This window comes from Alexandromys fortis, unplaced genomic scaffold, assembly GCF_014885135.2.
Source record: "Alexandromys fortis isolate MF-2015 unplaced genomic scaffold, M_Fortis_MF-2015_v1.1 scaffold_59, whole genome shotgun sequence".
Taxonomy (NCBI): Eukaryota; Metazoa; Chordata; class Mammalia; order Rodentia; family Cricetidae; genus Alexandromys; species Alexandromys fortis.
The window spans coordinates 3100828-3118897 of NW_026067943.1; the positions used below are offsets into that span (position 1 = coordinate 3100828).

At 48.7% G+C, this 18070-nt stretch overlaps 2 protein-coding genes across 3 annotated transcripts in view; one reads left to right on the forward strand and one right to left on the reverse strand.

Annotated features, from left to right (window-relative positions):
* Tada3 (transcriptional adaptor 3) overlaps nt 1-5167 on the reverse strand; it is a 9615-nt gene extending 4448 nt beyond the window's left edge. Inside the window, 6 exon segments of the mRNA XM_050148311.1 lie at nt 1847-1930; nt 2030-2135; nt 2247-2497; nt 3222-3472; nt 4833-4890; nt 5008-5167. Coding sequence (XP_050004268.1) covers nt 1847-1930; nt 2030-2135; nt 2247-2497; nt 3222-3428 — 648 coding nt within the window. The 5' untranslated portion in view covers nt 3429-3472; nt 4833-4890; nt 5008-5167.
* A 28-nt stretch (nt 5168-5195) lies between these two features.
* On the forward strand, nt 5196-17685 carry Arpc4 (actin related protein 2/3 complex subunit 4). Of its 2 annotated transcripts, none has more exons than XM_050148394.1 (6): nt 5196-5578; nt 8408-8526; nt 9432-9543; nt 11274-11369; nt 12525-12695; nt 17345-17685. In XM_050148394.1, the coding sequence occupies exons 1-6, from the start codon at nt 5546-5548 to the stop codon at nt 17348-17350; spliced, it is 537 nt and encodes a 178-aa protein (XP_050004351.1). In that variant the 5' UTR covers nt 5196-5545; the 3' UTR covers nt 17351-17685. The 2 variants fall into 2 exon arrangements, with proteins under 2 accessions (XP_050004351.1, XP_050004352.1); XM_050148395.1 differs by having other exon boundaries at nt 5577-5722.
* The last annotated feature ends 385 nt before the right edge of the window (nt 17686-18070 follow it).

Genomic DNA, 18070 nt, shown 5'->3' on the forward strand with positions numbered 1-18070 from the left:
GGGTCTACTGGGGCACTGGTCATCAGAAAGTCCCTGGGCTTGGTGCTACCAAAACTAGGAAGTACAGAGTTCCTTCTGTCACCCTTCTATCTTCCAGGCACTGCACCCTAGCCTTGCCTATCACTCCTAGAAACCAAACATACTATGTCTGAAAACTGTTTACCTTGTGGCCAGAATTGAAATATTTTTTTTGTTTTTTTTGTTTTTTTTTCGAGACAGGGTTTCACTGTGGCTTTGGATCCTGTCCTGGCACTAGCTCTGTAGACCAGGCTGGTCTCGAACTCACAGAGATCCGCCTGCCTCTGCCTCCCGAGTGCTGGGATTAAAGGCGTGCGCCACCATCGCCCGGCATTCTATGGATCCTCTTGATCACAGGTAGTTCTTCTAAAGAGAAGTAGGGCCCAAGGCAGGGATGTGAAGGGATTGTGTGTGTGTATTGCTTAAACTTACACTGCTGAAATGGACTGCCTTTCCCTACTTCTTTCTGTCTTGCTTTGAGACAGGGACTTGTGTAGGACATGATCTCAAACTCAGTGAGTGAGATTACAGGTTGCTGCAGTTCTTTAGGTCACAACTGAATTTGGAGCCCTGTCCATGCTAAACACTTGTCCTACCTCTGAGCTTTATCATTAACTACATCTCTGGCCTCAAAGAAATGTTTTCTTTTCTTTTTTCTTTCTTTCTTTTTCTTTTTTAATTCAGGTAAGTGTAATTAAAGCAGCCAAGGGACCCCGGAGTCACCAAGTGAGACCACTTCCTCTGTTATTCTTGGGGAAAGGACCTCACACTTGTAAGCCCAGGCTGGCCTCAAACTTGCCTCAGCCTCCCAAGGGGGACAGGTGTGAGCCACTGGGCCCAGCTTCCTCTTTCTACTGAGGAGTCTGGGAAGGCATCTAAGGTGGCAGTAGCATGGTTCGCTCAGAGAGCTTGGGCACAGACCCTAGTGAGACTAGTAGGGGGAAGACATGCCTGGTGCAGCTGGTAAATGCAGCAGGAGAGGGCGTGGCCAAGGAAAACTGAAGGGAACCCAGGTGTCACCAAGAACTGAGAAGTTTGGACTCCATCTTGTGGCTAACGGGTTAGGCATGGCCTAGAAGCAGCACACCTGCGGTGGCAGTTAACTGTGGTAGAGCCCCCTCCTCACACATTTGTCCTCTCTCTTTCTTTCTTTCTTTCTTTCTTTCTTTCTTTCTTTCTTTCTTTTTTCCGAGACAGGGTTTCTCTGTAGCTTTGGAGCCTGTCCTGGAACTAGCTCATGTAGACCAGGCTGGCCTCAAACTCATAGAGATCCGCCTGCCTATGCCTCCCAAGTGCTGGGATTAAAGGTGTGTGCCACCACCATCGGGCTTGTCTACTTTCTTTTATGGGGCATGTTTTATTTTCATGATAAACAAAACTAACTTGCTGGGGATGTATCTCTGCTGGTAGAGAGCTTGCCTGGAATGCATAGGGTCCTGGGTTCCGCCAGGAATGCAAAACTGGGCATGGTGGCACACACCTGCAATGCCAGCACAGGGAGTCAGAGGAAGGAAGATCACAAGTTCAGGCTCACTATTAGCTACACAAAGTTCAAGGCTAGCCTGGGCTATGCGAAATCCAGTTTCAACAAAACCAAAAACTTTTAAGCCAGGTGTAGTGATATATGTTTGTGGTTTTAGACATCCAGGGACCTCCTGAGAGGTGAATCCAAGTGTTTAAGGTCAGCCTGGGTACCATAGCAAAGTTCTAGTGTCTTGGAAAAGAAACAGGAACTTAACTTTTATATATTAACTAAAGAAAGAAAGCATGGTTGAAGTCTAGCAGCAGGGAGTGTGTTCAGAGGCTCTTAGGATCAAGGCAAGCTGACAGGATGGACTTCACTGCCACATGCACCACTGGGGACAGACAGCTGAGCCTCAGTGTCTGCAGGGGAAATGCAGCAGGCAGGAGGCTGGGAAAGAAGAAGTAGATGATGCGGGCTTTGCTGCCTAGGATTCAGAGGCACCTCTGAGCCCTCCTGTTCTCTGACTGTGAAGCCCAGGGTTTCTACCTTGTAATGTTCAGCTTCATCTTCAGGGGGCTTCAGGAGCTCCTCTAGTGTTCGGACCTCCTCACTGGTGATATCGGCACAGTAGGGCTCCACAGAGGCCCAGAACCTGCAAGGAGAAGCAGACCCTGAGTAGGCGCCTCTGGGCTCCTTTCTCCTTAGACTCCACCACCAAGTCCCTAGGCCCCCTCTAGCTCTTCTATATGCTCAGGCTCAGAACCTGTTGGGAGCATCATTCTTGGGGATCCGAGGCACGTCGATTGGGTCATCAGTGAATTCATATTCCTGGATCTTGGGTTGAACGTTTTTGGATTTGGGTCGTCCTGGGCCAGGACCTGGCCCATGTCCTGCCTTCCCTTCCAGTTTCTGCTTCTTGGGCTTCCCATGTTTTGGAGGAGCACCAAGCTCATGGTCTCGACCCAGCTTCAGGAATCGTCGGTCACCTTTCTTATCCTGCCAGTCAGTAAGGATCTGAAACACACAAAGGCAGTCACTGAGAGAAGAGACAGCACCTCTTTCCCACTGCGGGTAACTTGAGATCTAGCATTTGAGCCTTCAAAGCCTAGGTCTTCCTGTGTGACATTCCCGCATGAAGGTAACCATAGGTCTACAGACTCCTCTGTCACCAAACTACCCAGACTGTTTGATAGAAAGGCTAAAAAAAAGATATTTAAGCTGGGAGTGGTGGCGCACGCCTTTAATCCCAGCACTTGGGAGGCAGAGGCAGGTGGATCTCTGTGAGTTCAAGGCCAGCCTGGTCTACAACAGCTAGTTCCAGGACAGGCTCCAAAGCCACAGAGAAACCCTGTCTTAAAAAACAAAAAAAAAAAAAAAAAAAAAAAATTAAAAAAGGTTATGCCAAGGGCATACCAGTCCTGTGGAAATACACTGGTAGTGGGTTTTTTGGTGATGATCAAGACTCCCAGTTAACCTTCATTTCAATCATCAACCACCCTGAGAGTCTTGTCTCCACAAACAACTGTATCTAAGGAAACTTCCAGGGAATCCAGGGACTACAGTGGTCAGAGTCCATCTTCTAGGGTCCAGTTGGATGGCATCCCTGGCCCTTGGGACTTAACTCTGCTGTAGTGATTCCCATTAGGATCTCTCTCCCATCCACCCCTCAGCCTCAACAGAGAGAGTTAACCTAATGCCCATAACTTGACACAGTCCTCCCCAGAGATGGGGAAATCACCTGGGTTTCAGCTTCCAGCACACGCAGCCGCCGGCTAGCAGAGGACAGCAGGGTCTCAAGCTCTAGCTGCAGGGTGTCCAGCTCCTCAATCCCAATCCCATCGTCCTCAGAGCGGGCCAGCACTGCTGTGTATCGGGGACAGACCTTCAGGTGGTCCACAGACTTGAAATCATGGAATTGCAATGGGCAGTCCTTCAGCTCACTCATGGCCCAGGAGATGGGACCCTGGAAAACTAGAGAGGAGCAGCCCACTGGGTGGGAGACGAAGAGGAATGGGACAGAGGCCCAACAGAGGCTTCAGGGCCTTTATAAATCAGGCTGACGGCAAAGCTCCTGGTCACAGAGTCCTGACTGTGCACCAGAGGCTTGTGCCACTGAATTATGCAGTTTTGGGGGTAGACTTTACGCTTTCTTTCTTTTTGACAAAAAAGGAAACAGACTCTAAAAGAGTTGCCTAGATTCCTAACTGCAATTCATTGTTTTTGTTTTTGTAGCGCTAAGACTGAACCCAGAGTCTCACACATGCTCTATCTCCAGTGCTTTTCTCTCTCTCTCTCTCTCTTTCTTTTTTTTTGAGCAAAGTCTCACTAAGTAGCCTTGGCTGCCCTGGTACTCATTTTACCTGCCTCTGCCTCTCAGAGTGCTGGCTTAAAGGAGTACACCACCACACCTGGCTTCCAGTCCTTTTTATTTACTTTTTCTTTTCTTTTTTTTTTTTTTTTTTTTTTTTTTTACAACCCAGGCTGGTCTCAAAGTAGCTAAGTAAACCAAAGATTTATTCCCACCTCCCAAGTGATGGAATTCCAGGCATGTAACCACACCTGGCTTATGTAGCACTGGGGAGCCAGGTCAGGGCCCCAGACCTTGTGCAGACTAGGTTACATTCAGCCTCCTTTCATGAATTCAGCTCTTACTAAGTTGCCAGGGCAGGCCTTGAACTTATGAACAATCTGCTTCAGCCTCCCAAGCAGCTAAGTTTACAACATGATTAGGCCCAGCCTCCTAACTGCAATTCAAACCCAAATAGTCTTGAACCTGCACTACAAGAGAGATACCAAGCAGGGCGATGGTGGCGCACGCCTTTAATCCCAGCACTCGGGAGGCAGAGGCAGGCGGATCTCTGTGAGTTCGAGACCAGCCTGGACTACAGAGCTAGTTCCAGGACAGGCTCCAAAGCCACAGAGAAACCCTGTCTCGAAAAACCAAAGAGAGAGAGAGAGAGAGAGAGAGAGAGAGAGAGAGAGAGAGAGAGAGAGAGAGAGAGAGAGAGACAGACAGAGAGACAGAGACCAGTCTGCCCTATCTTCCTATCGCCTCTGTTTTCCTATGGTGGGCTGTTTCAAACATTCTTTCTTACGGGGTTCGACCAGCCTCTCCTTGTCTCACCTCATTCCAAACCTTTGCACCTTCTCTCTGTCCCTAGCTAGTTTGGAACACGAGCTGGTCAAGCAGACAGAACTAAGTTCCAGCCCATTTTCTTCTTCTGTGCCCTTCCGAAGCATGCTATTTAACCTGAATCTCAGTTTTTTCCCAGGACAAGAAATGATGCCTCGGTCCGTTTCCCCATTAAAAAGTATAAATCTGTAAAATGGGGACATTAAGGGTACCTACCTCCCTGGAATGTTCTGAGGATTAAGAAGTGATGCTCGTCAAATGCCCAGTTCAGCGCCTGGCACAGAAGTGGGACTGCTTAATGGCTGGCTCCACCTGTGTGCCGCCCCCAAGATCCCGCCTCCAGGGTCCTCGTCCTCTAGGGAGCCCCTCACACAGCCCCCACCTCTCCTACCTCCTTTCTGAGGCCTCCTACAGGCCCCGGGCTGCAGGAGGGGGCGGGGAGTTCAGGGCTATCAGAGCAACCGCCCCGGAACTGGCTATGGGCGGGCCCCCTGCAGTTGACGCGAGGGCGGGGACACGGCCAGCCGACTGTGGCCTGGAGGGGAGGTGTAAGGCCACCTACGAACCTCCGACAGGTGGAATGCTAGGCCTGAGGTGTCCCCTAGGAAGCAGCCAGGGGCTAGGGCGGGGCTCAGAATCAAGTTCTCTCTAGGGACCGGCTTCCGGGCCGAGCCACAGGGCTGCTAGTAGGAGGAGTCCGGAGAGGATAGGGGAGCACCGCCGGAAGAAACGTCGGGCTTCTCCGGCTCGGCCTGTCCTAATTTGGTGCCCAACCTGAGGTCGGGCTGTACTATTGTTCCGTGGGGGGGATAAAGTTACAACCAAGGCCACAAGAACCAAGGGCGCTGGCAAAAGATGTACCGAGACCCAAGGGGCCTCGAGTACTTCTGTGTCACTGCAGGCCTCCTACAAGTCCCAGCGGTCCGAGTATGAAATCGTCCCGGAGATCCGAACGTCGCTCGGTAATTCCTCCCCGGTCCTGACCGAAATGGTCCTCCCCGGAAGTGCTGGCGGAGACTGCGGCTGCGCCTCTCGCGAAAGGGCAGGCGTCGCGGGGCCGGGCACTTCCGTACTTCCGCTTTCCGGCCCAGACAGCTCCCGCGATGGTGAGAGACCCTGGGCTGGGGGCCTCCTTGTGTCTTGCCTGGAGAGGCTTTGGGTCTGGGGGAGATGCTGTTTGCAGCCAGGGCTTGCGGCCGGAGGTTGCTCTGGGATGAGGGGGCACGATGAGAATGGGGAGGCAGAGGGTGGGACGAGGGCCGAGGCGAGGAGGAAGGGGCGAGCTGGGAGGTGAGCTGGGCAGGAGCGGGCCCAGAGGCTTCCAAGTTTGGCATCCCCGGAAGGAATGGCCTCTCCCCAAAGTTCGAGGAGGCAGGAAGCGGGGCTATTAGGCCTGTGGTAGCGGCTCGCAGCCGAGGTAGTACCGCTGAGGAATGAAGCGGGGCCTCCTCTCCATCCACGGTAGAGGTTCGTTCGCTAAGTACACCCCCTTGTCCCCGCCTGCCCTCTTGATCTGACGGCACCCCGAGGCAAGTGTCCACTTTTTATCACCCTCTCGGTCCCTCTAGCCCTTTGCTTCCAGGCCTCAATGAAGGTTCTGTGGTGATTCAGACTCCTTCCTAGTAGTGCGGTACGGTGTTGACCTTAAGGTGTGTAAACGCTGATGACCGCTGGCCCTTTCCTGCCAGGGGATGCTCGGGTTTGTGTCTGTAGGTGTTCCGTACTGTTGGGTCTCTCTTCCTATTGCTTTTCCCGGTCATGCTGGGTTTGATGACCACAGTTCTGAAGACTGGACTGATTTGCCACGCTCCTGTGACGCTCCGGAGGAGACACATTGAAATTAGACCCTCTTGTTCAAACGTCATCCACCTTTCTAAACTTGTTCATTCTCCTGTGTCCTAACTGGTTTCATTCCTCAGTCTGAAAGCCGTTTCCCTTTGGCTGAGGAGATAGCTTTTCATTTTTAAGCATTTAAGTTTATTGTACTTAATTTTTTGTTTTAGTTTGGTTTAGTTTTTCGAGACAGGGTTTCTCTGTAGCTTTGGAGCCTATTCTGGAACTCACTCTGTAGACCAGGCTGGCCTCGAACTCACAGAGATCTTACTGCCTTTGCCTCCTGAGTGCGGGGATTAAAAGTGTGAGCCACCACCGCCCAGTTTAAGTTTATGTACTTGAAACCGTCTTTTCACTAAAAGGCGAACATCACAGGGCTAGCTACCTAGAATTCACTTTTAGTTTTCTTTCTTTGGCTATTGACAAAATAATCAGCACTGCTACAATCAAGGAAGAGAACTTCTGTCGCTCTTCCAATGCCACCCGCCACCCCAGACAACTTCTAATTTTTTGCCCTTCTAGTTTTGCCTTTTCTTGGTTGACATATAAGTAGAATTCTCTAGTATGTAGACAGACCCTGATGCCGAGCTCCGTGACCACTGACCGGAAGTTAGTTAGGTTTTTAGCTTTTCCCCCACTCTGTCTGATGTCTGTCCCGTTTGTCTTCACTTGTTCAACTTCCCCTGCCTGTCTCCACTGCTCCAGTCTGTACTCAGACCTCTTCTCGGCCGTGAGTCTCACTTCCCTCTCCATCCCATTCTCCAGAAAGCCTCTGTGCCGCTGAAGCCATGTAACTTCCTCCTTAGAAAGTCCCAGTGCTTCCTGTCACATTGAGAGAAAAGCTAACTGGACTGGCATGTAGATTGTCTAGCGTTTTATCCCAGCCTGTCTTTGCAGCCTGATCTGTGTGGTTTAAAATGCTTCTCATAGATCATGTGTTTATTTACTCTATAGGAAATTTGTAAGACACGGTGTCCAGGAGGTACTGAATTAGTTGTCTGTTGACCCTGAGAATTACAATCTAGTGGAGGAAAATTCTTGTAACAAACCACATGAAAATGTCTTGTGGATTATATGTAAAGTGTACATATCGTAAGCTATCGTAAATGCTGGGGGAGGAAGTAGAAAAGACCACTTTGAGGAAGGAAGAGGCCTCCTCAATAAGCTGAGCTCGGAGAGACTGACCTAAGCCGCGGGAGGAGAGTACAGGTGATGGGCGGCCTGTGATAAGCCCTGAGGGGAGAGCTTGACTGAGATGTACTGCAGCTGACGGTTATAGCTGACCTTGTCCACTCTACTGAGAATGTCCTCAGTCTACTGTTCTCATTGTTAAACCTCCCTGATCTAGTATCTAGTCAAACTAGCTTCCTGAGTATAGGTTATTGAAAAATCTAGTTATGTTACATTTTGCCCTCCATTACCTTTGTGGTCCCAGTTGAGCTATTTGAGAGCAGGAGTAATCTGACTGAACTCCCAGCATGCTCAGGGTATGGATCAATACATCTGTCAGTGTAGAAAATAGGTGGAAGACATGGACCCTTCTAGAACAGTATTACCCAGCCTCGGCACTGGTGACTTTTGGGGCTAGGTAATTGTATTGTGCGTTCCAGATGTTAGGAAGCGTGCCCCCTGCTGCCTATGTCCACTGAAGTCCATGGTCCCTGCCCCGCCCCTAGGTCATAACTGTCAGGGTTTTGTTTTGTTTTGTTTTGTTTTTTCTCTGCATTTTACTAAATTCCAAGCAGCGTTGTTTGCTGCTGGGAACCACCGCTCTAGGCTCCCAACTGGGCTGTATCTTGAGAGTGTGGTGTATTCTGTTCTGTGTGATGACTGCCTGAAGCCTTCAGTACTATCTTCCTTCGTAGGAGCTGGGGGGGGGGGGGGAACGACGGCAAGACTGGCTTTGGTGAGGCAGACTCTGGTCCTGGTCCTTCCTAATCTTGGGTTTATTTCTGCAGACTGCCACTCTCCGCCCCTACCTTAGTGCCGTGCGGGCCACACTGCAGGCTGCCCTCTGCCTGGAGAACTTCTCCTCCCAGGTCGTGGAAAGACACAACAAGCCAGAGGTCGAAGTCAGGTAGGGAGAAGGCCAGAGTGGGGCTGAGAAGAGTAGATCCTGCCTAAGGGGGTCATGAATTTAATGTCTTAGAACTGCCAACATTCCTCCAGTGACTTGTGTCCTGCTGCTGGATGAATGGTGGTTCCCTATTTGGAATTAAGAAAATAGGGTAGTGGGTTGACAGGCCAAACCCTGTGGGAGACCTACCCCAGAGTGTGGCTTCTTAGAGCAGCTGTGCAGAAGTGTCTCCTGTAGTGTTACCGAGTCACTGGCAGCTCCAGAAGTGGCAACAGGATTTAGTTGCCAGAGATGACACCTCTGAATTAATAATTTAAGGATCAGGACTTTTTTTACTTTTTATCATTAATAACTGCCAGACAGCTTAGACCCTCTTATACCCAAATACTTGGTATTTTGAATGCATTTTTCTCTTATCTGGTTTTCATTCCATAAGTAAATATTCTTCCTCTTTGAAATTTCATCTGGCAAGAGATGACATAGACTGTTAATCCCAGCACATGGGAGGCTGAGGCAATAGCAATAGAGCCACAGGGTCAGGGCTAGCCTTAGCTACACAACAAGTCTTTTCTCAAGAAGTCAAAAGAAGCAAAGGGGAAAAAATCTGAGATGTACGTAGTTGAAGTAAAGCTGCGTTACCACATAGATGATAAAAACATTTTATTGCTGGGGATTGAACCCTTGGGCATCCTGGGCACACACTCTACAGCTGAACTATATTCCCCATCCCCAAAGTGATTGCTATATATCAAACAATTCAAATGTTAGGATGGACTATGTTATTACTTGATATACAAGGTTTTCAATAGACATTTTCAAATGGTGACAGTTTATAAACCATAGGTACCTTTACAAATGCCTAGAGTCAATGGCATCAGCTTGGTCCTCTGATTTTGTATTTTTAGGAGTAGCAAAGAGCTCCTATTGCAACCTGTTACCATCAGCAGGAATGAGAAGGAAAAGGTTCTGATCGAGGGTTCCATCAACTCTGTCCGGGTCAGCATTGCTGTGAAACAGGTGAGTCGCCAAGGAGGGGCATAGTTAGGAGTGCTCTTTACAGCAGGGTCCCATCTGGAAGGTCAGCGGGCTAGAGTCAGAGCCTGCTTGCAGGAGTTTACGTGGCATGACTGGCCAGAGCAAGCTGGTGGAGGCAGGTACCTGTAATCCTAGCACTTGGACGTCTGAGGCTAAAGATGGAAAGCCAAGGCCAGCCTGGGCTACTTGGTAAGTCCCTATCTGAAAAAACAAACAAAACAAAAAGTGGGTCAGTAGAATAAAATGTCAGCAACCCTATCTCAGAGGCCTCGCTCTGGATTACAGAAAAGGAAGTGTAGCAGGCAAGGACGTGGGGCCAGTTGGGTGTTGGCCAGAGAAGGTTTCTAACAGGTGGTGGTTGTGTGTACTCAGAACCGTACCAACCGGCACTGGTTTGATAGCCATGGGTTTTTGCCACTTCATTTAAAAATAGATGGTACAGCACACATGCGCATACAAAATTCAAAGAGAGAGAGAGAGAGAGAACAGACTGTCTGATTGTAGGTTGCCTTTCAGAATCAACTGTGCAGGCCAGCAGTGGGTGGGATGATACATCCAGAATCAGAAAGGAAAATGCCAAAAAAAAAGAAAGAAAGAAAGAAAGAAAGAAAGAAAGAAAGAAAGAAAGAAAGAAAAGAAAAGAAAATGCCAACAAGAGTTCTGGTGAAGCTATCGGAACTGAATGTCTGTCTAACAGTAATTTCCCAGACAAGTATCATGGCGTTTTCTTTGTGTATTTTCTCAAGTAGTCTTATAGTTGGAGGATCTACTTACAGGTGTTTTATCCATCTAGAGTTAATTTTTGTATATGGTACAAGATAAGGGTCTAGTTTCACTCTTCCACGTGTGAATGTTCAGTTGTCAGCACAATTTGTTGAAGAAATTCTTGCTGTTGTGATCTTGGTGCTTTTGCTGGAAATCAATTGATGATAAATATTTCAGTTTCTGAGCTTTCTGCTCTGTTCCAATTCATATATGTATAAAGTAGAATTTCATTTATTACACATTTCCTTGGGCAATATTTAACAAATGTCTATCACAGAGGTCTGAATGTTGCTGTCTGTCTTAGTATCACTTGAATGGTTATTTAATGTTTGTTTTAAACTTGACCTAGATTCTGTTTCGGGCTTGAAGAGAGACTTTGTATCCTAAGTAGGAAAACAGTTTCATTTGCTCCTTCCCCAGCAGACAGCCCTAAAAATACAATTAAAACAATGTTGCAAAATTCAGATTAGCAACTTCTTGCCTTTGAAAGCTTTCAGTTTTTTTTTTTTTTTTTTTTTTTTTTAAAAAAGTAAGGACACACTGGGAGGCTGTGTGGCTCTACTGGTGTCTGATGGCCCAGATGCAGGGGTATTGGAAGATTTGAGAAAGGAAAGATTTCAGGATTGTTGGATTATTTTAGTAATGTCAAGGCAGACACTCCTGGAGGAAGCCTCCCATACCCAGGTAGTCGTGCCAGGTAGCTTCAGATACAGGTGTGGACTCCACTAGAGCTGATGAAGGACTAGCTTGCCAAAGTTCCCGCCATGCATGAGAGGAGATCTCAGAAATGCCCTGGCTAGGTCCTCCCTTCAGTTATCAGTTCAAAGGTCAGCAGTCTTTGTTCCTACCAAGCCTCTCTGCAGCAGGGAGGTCCTGGGACTGGAAAGCCAGGCTCACTGTGGTTTTGCATGTTGACTGGAGAGCTGTCTTTCTCTTGCTGTCACCAGGCTGATGAGATTGAGAAGATTTTATGCCATAAGTTTATGCGCTTCATGATGATGCGAGCAGAGAACTTCTTTATCCTTCGAAGGAAACCTGTGGAGGTGAGACCTATGCTTCTGGTATTTGTAATTACCAGGGTTCTGTCTCTGGGTAGCCTGGGATTATTTGATTTTTTGCAGTATGGGGGATGGAACCCAAGGCTTTGCACTGCTGGGCAAGTAGCTGGACAACTATTCCCTGGGTCTGTGGGATTGTAGGCCAAGGGCTGCTGCTTTTCCAGAGCTAGGGTATCACTGCCTTGACTGAGTCAGTCATACATGGTAACAGAGAGACAGAACCCTAGGAGGGGGAGGTCTGTGCAGTGCCCTCCACAGAATCTTGAGCCTTGTCACAGACAAAATAATGATTTCAAAATCCTTCCTGCACTGGGTGTGATGGGCATTCTTGTACTCTTGACTAAGGCAAGAGAATCGTGTGTTTGAGGCCAGCCTAGGCTACATTTTGATACATATTTCCAAACGGGTGGAGGGGAGAGGGGGGGCGGAGAAGAAAGGAAGAAAAACAAAACAAAAACCTTCCTAAGCTTTCCCAACTTAAGTCCCGCCTCTCAAAGCCCCAGTAAGCAGTGAGATGCTTGCTGCCTGCCTTTGTATTTAAAGGTGCTTGAGTCCACTCCATGGACCCCCTGCCAAGTCTCCCTGGTGACCAACCTAGCAGCCACCATGTTAGAACAGTAAAGACCATCATCCAGCATACCAAATGGTTCTTCACCTTGGGCCACGTTCTCTCTCTGTCCTCGCTCTAACCTCTGGGGCCACTAGAGTAAATGAGCTCACTCTCACACATTCTCCTGTAGCAAACAGCTCCAGTTCCGTCCTCGGCCGGGTCAGTTCTCCTGTATTTTTTACTATTGGACTGGATTCTTTGAAATAAGATAGGTGGTCCCTTTATTCCCTGTGCTCATTTTGAACACAGGGCTGTTTATGCCACAGACTTTCAGGGACATCCGACCTGGCACACAATTTTGAACCAGGTTCAGTTGCTTGGGTCCGACAGACACACAAAATGTGAACTCACCCATATGCCCCCTCCCCAAGCAAGTGGGTTGCTGACTGAAGGACGAGTATATAACCTGGGAGAAGATGGTAGCCGTTGGAAGCTTTGTGTGAGAGTGGAGAAGATGTGACAACCAAGTGTCCCTGGGGGCTAACTTTGTCTCCTTTCTTCTGCCCCTCCCTGCTGGCTTCTCTCCCCAGGGGTATGACATCAGCTTTCTCATCACCAACTTCCACACGGAGCAGATGTACAAACACAAATTGGTGGACTTTGTAATCCACTTCATGGAGGAGATTGACAAGGAGATCAGTGAGATGAAGCTGTCAGTCAATGCCAGGGCCCGCATTGTGGCCGAGGAGTTCCTCAAGAATGTGAGTAGGGCCTTGCCACTCCGTAGCAGAGGTGGAAGAAACTATGGGTTCTGGGAATGTGGCATTGACAAGATAGTCCTGAGTGAGGCCAGAGTTCATCCTTGAGCCCCAGGTTGTTTTGTTGTTGTTTTTATTTCTGCGAGTCTTGGTGGAATTGTAGGCATGAATTCTGTATTTCCCAGTTCTGCCTAGTCTCGACCTGTCCTAGTTCAAACCCGAGTGAGGAAGATAGAATACCTTGTGAGTCCTCTGAGAGTTAATCATCAGTCCACTTCCCAAACAGACATAAATATTTTCTTCAGTGTCTGTTTCTCAGGCTTACTGCTATGGTTTCTTCAACATGTTTCCCATTACTCACGACTTGTGCCGATCAGCTGCAGGACTGCAGTGCTCTGGGAGGAGTTGTTTACATGAGGAGCCGGCAGCACAGCTATGTCTAGAGATTCAGGATGGCCGCTGCCTTCCAGTCTCTGGTTTGTTGATACATTCCTCTCAGAGCTGTTGATCCCTCCTTGGTAGAGTTCATGTTTTCTCCTTACTAATGCAAACAGACCCGGCCCTGAGGAGTTCAGAATCCTAAAAATGGAGATGATACCCATGTCCCCTGGGGTTTAATTATCCTGTGGGTGGCCAGCGCAAGGCTGTGTTGTTTATTATACTCCAAATCAGACCCAGTGTGTGGGCCTGCCTCCTGCCTCCCGCAGGCACATCACTGAACTGCTCGAGGAGCCTTGGTTTCTGCAGCAGTGATGGGTGCTGCTGTTAGTGTGCACCTCTCAGGGAGGCCGAGCATTAGTGAGATCACGTGAGAGTGGGGGGAGAGGTGTGTGGAGATGATTGTGCCCACAGATTCCAGAGCAGGGTGTGCAGTCACCTGGGGCTTTAGGAGCTGGCTGCTGTGGGTGCAGGCACTGGACCTCAGGTTCTCCAGAGAGGCCAGTGATTTCATCTCTCTAAGCCCCTCATACTTCATATTTGTTGTCTTTTGTTTTTGATGCCTGGTCTCACTATGTAGGCTTGACAGGCCTGGAACTTGCCATGTAGATCAGTCTGGACTCACAGAGATCTGCCTGCTTCTGCCTTCTGAGTGCTGGGATTAAAGATGTGTTTCACCAATACCTAGCTGCACTTAAATTTTTATGTAGACAGTAAAGTTTAAACAACATACTCTTGTACCACTCAAAATAGGGCCTGCCCCTCCCATGCCTGGAGCGGGTAGTAGATGTGTGGGGTTCTGGTTTGTTTCATTGTTCCGATGTTTGCTTACTTCCCTTTAAACTGGGAGTTTGGCAGAGGTCTGACAAGTCAGCGGTATTAGGACCTTATACATATGTTAAGTAAATGTGTAAGAACTTCCCAGTTGTGTTTCTGAGCTTCACAGGTGGGCAGACTAAAGGACAGGGGTAGGGACTGTACTGGGACAATCTCTTTCAGCTGAATCCAGAGTGGAATGGGAGCGGTAACCAGCTCTGTACTTCTGACTGAGAGGGGCTCAGAACTTGGGACAACAAACCCAGGGGCTCATCCTGGGTTTAATGGTGTTGTTTCCAGGCTGTACCATTCCCTGCCAGACCAGCTGTGAGGGAGTGGACAAAAAACACCTGAAATGGATGCAGGGGCTAAGGGTGGAGCCAGGTGTGAGACTCACAGGACTGAAGACCAGTGTGTCTGTTTGTGTGTGAAAGAGGGGACAGCCGGGCGGTGGTGGCGCACGCCTGTAATCCCAGCACTCGGGAGGCAGAGGCAGGCGGATCTCTGTGAGTTCGAGACCAGCCTGGTCTACAAGAGCTAGTTCCAGGACCGGCTCCAAAACCACAGAGAAACCCTGTCTCGAAAAAACAAAAAAAAAAAAAAAGGGGGGGGGTGGGGGACAAATGGTGTCCTCCCAGAGTATCCTGTCCCTGAACTTGCTGTATACCAGCCCCATGGAGTAGAGCATAAATACGGAATAAATATAAGACCAGTGAGAGACAAAATGCTGAAAAGCAAACCCTGGCCTAACAGGGTCCCTCAGTGAAAACCCTGACCCCAGAATGTGTAATAAATTTATGTTCTTTTGTTTTTTGTTGTTGGGTTTTTTTGTTTTTTTTTTTTTTTTGAGACAGGTTTTTCTGTAGTTTTTGGTGCCTGTCCTGGCACTAGCTCTTGTAGACCAGGCTGGCCTCGAACTCAGAGAGATCCGCCTACCTCTGCCTCCCAAGTGCTGGGATTAAAGTTAAAGGCGTTTGCCACCACCGCCCGGCCTGTTGGGTTTTTTTTTTAGTTTTTTTTTATTATTATTATTATTTTGAAGTGTATGTGTGTGTACATATGCACGAGTGCAGGTACCTAAGGAGGCCAGATGACCAAGTTGGCTACCCAGGAACTAGAGTTACAGGCAGTTGCAAGCCACCCAACATGAGTGCTGGGGATTGAACTCAGGTCCTCTGGAAGAGCTGCAAGTCTTCTTAACCATAGTGCTGTTTCTTCAGCCCATTGGTTTTAGAAATGTAGAAATGTATTTGTGCATGGACATGTCTGCAAGGGCCACCCAGACATCAGCATTGGTTGTCTTCTCTTTTGCCTTTCACCTTGTTTTTGGTCTCTCATTCAACTTGGAGTCTGCCATTTCAGCAGACTGGCTGTGAATTCACTGGCCAGTGAATCCCCAGGATTGGCTTGTCTGCATCCCCCCCCCACACACACACACGGTCCCCAGCACTGGGATTATAGGCACACACCCCTTTTTCCATGGGTGGTGCTGGAGAATAAACTTAGATTTCCATGCATACCCAGAAAGTCACCTCCCCTAGTTTCTCACATTTTCTGTTTGTTTATTTGTTTGTGTTTTGTTTTGTTTACTTTTGTTCTATTTTTAAAAAAGAAAAACATACAAACAGTCTGAAAGGTGGGGGGTTTGCTCAGCAGTTAAGAACATTTGCTGCTCTTTCCAGAGGACCAGGTAAGGTTTTCAGCACCAGTGTGATGACTTAGAACCATCTGTAACTTCACTTTCAGGGGATCTAAAATCCTCTTCAGATTTCTGGGCATCGGGCACACAAACAGTACAAACATACCTGCAGGAGAAAGACTCATACGCAATTAAATAAAACCTACTGAAAAAAGCCTTTGAGGCAATATGTTAGCATTTTGCTGAGAGTAAGGTGAGGCTCTTGAAGTGCCCCGTGTCTAATAACTGAAAGCAGAGGAATGTAGAGTGGGCTTTTTTTTTTTTTTTTTTTTTTTTGGTTTGGTTTTTTTCGAGACAGGGTTTCTCTGTGGTTTTGGAGCCTGTCCTGGAACTAGCTCTTGTAGACCAGGCTGGCCTAACTCACAGAGATCCGCCTGTCTCTGACTCCCAACTGCTGGGATTAAAGGCGTGTGCCGCCACCCCCTGGCTGAGTGGGACCTGGTAGCACTTACCTCTGAAAACAGATGCCACCAGGCAGCTGCAGCCCATTGCTGCCTCCTTGTCCTAGTTTTTGCTTCTGGAGCTTAGAGTTGAGCCAAGCCAAGGGCTTGGCTCGTGCTGCTTGAGCCATGGCCCAGCCTGCTTTTTACTTTTAGTCCCAAGAGTCCTCAGATTTGCAGTCACTCTACCTCAGCCGCTGTAGTAGCTGGGATTGCAAGCCTACACAGCCAGGCCAGAACAAATTGTTTAAACAAATCCCCAAATTTGAATTTGGTAGTGGCATCTGTTACCTTCACAGTTGGCAACTAATTCATAGCTTTGAGCATCATACGGCCCGGTCTTGGGCTGTGCTCAGTCATTGCAGTGTCCAGGGTTGTTCTGGGAACCATGGCGATACCTGAAGGCAGAAAGCATTTCTTCCTTTCCCTTCCTTCTGTCTACCCTTCCCTCCTTTTCTCTTCCTTCCCTTTCCTCCCGGTCTTTTTGTTTTTTGTCTTTTGTTTGTTTGTTTGTTTGTTGAGACAGGGTTTCTCTGTGTAGCTTTGGAACCTGTCCTGGAACTCACTCTGTAGACCAGACTGGCCTCAAACTCACAGAGATCCTCCTGTCTCTGGGATTAAAAAGGTGTGCCGCCACCACCTGGCTCTCCCTGTCTTTCTAGGAGGGAGGCAGGGAAACAGCTCAGGCTGCCCCTGAATTCACTTGCTGTTGACTATGGCCTTGACCTGATCCTTGTGCCTCTTTTTCCTAAAGGCTAGGATTGTGAATGTGCTACCACAGGGAGCAGAAAGCTCTGCTCAGCCCTGTTGTCATTTGACAGTCACTCAAAGTTTAACATAAAGTACTAGACCTTGTCCCTCTCTCCTTGGCTCAGAGTCGTCCAGCCCTTCACATGTGGGTCCCATGTCTAAAGCTGCTTCAGTTACCAAACAAGCTGTGGGGAAGCCCTTAGCACTTAAAACCTGTGTTCTAGGCTAGTGCCTTCAGATCACTGCCGGAGTTCAGCCAGATTAAGAGCACGCTCATGGAGCTGTAGAGATGACTTGGTGGTAAAAAGCACTTGTCGCTCTTTCCGAGGACTGGGTTTGGTTCCTAGTGCCCACATGGAGGTTCACAGAGAGTATGCTCTTGAAGTGCCAAAAGCTGATCCTGTACTCAGAGACCTGAACAAGAGCAGCTCAGAGCTGGCTCACCTGGAACAGGCTCATCAGGCAGGATATAATAACCCCCATTCATTGCCTGTTTTTCTCTTCAACAGTTTTAAATCATCTGGCTGGATCTCGTGGCCTTCCCCCTTAGCCTTCCCTGTGTCTCTGCGCATCTGCGACGGTGTCCTGGAGTCAACCCCGGAGCAGCGGTGCAGCAGCAGCAGGAAGCTGGGTTGGGTGGGCATCGGATGCGGGAGGCGGGTGTGGTGTGCTTGCTGGCTGTGCAAAAAAGGCAGCAGTGGACCTGCCCTGAGCCCATGCGTGTCTGGTCAGGCTAGCTTCTGATGTTCAGTCCCCTGGGCTGGGACAGACTTTTTTTTAAAATGTCTTGAAACCTAAACTCTGTGCTTGTAGAAGACTGTAACCTTTTTGTCTTTTTTTTTTTTTTTTTTTTTAAACCAACAACCTCCACCTCCAGTGGCTGTGACTGGCCCCAGTGATTGTACCTTATTGGTCGCTGTGGTCTGGGCGGGCCTGGAGCCAGAAGGCGACTATTTTTCCTGTGCTACCCTAGGTGGGGAGAGAGGGAGGTTTCAGACTCCAGTCTCTCTTCCTTGCTGTCGTACTCACAAGCCTCGTTGGGCCCAGTAGAGGTGGTAAGGACTCCTTACTAGCCTGAGTTCTGCCTGAAGATGGCCACCGTACTGGTTGGGAGCAAGGGCTGAATCCATGATTGCCAGGCAGACCTAGCAGCTGGGGTCCAAAAGCCAGGCAACTTCTGGCTGCAGGGGCTACCTGGAGTTCCCCCCCAAACACCTCCCCAGCTGAGAGGCCCC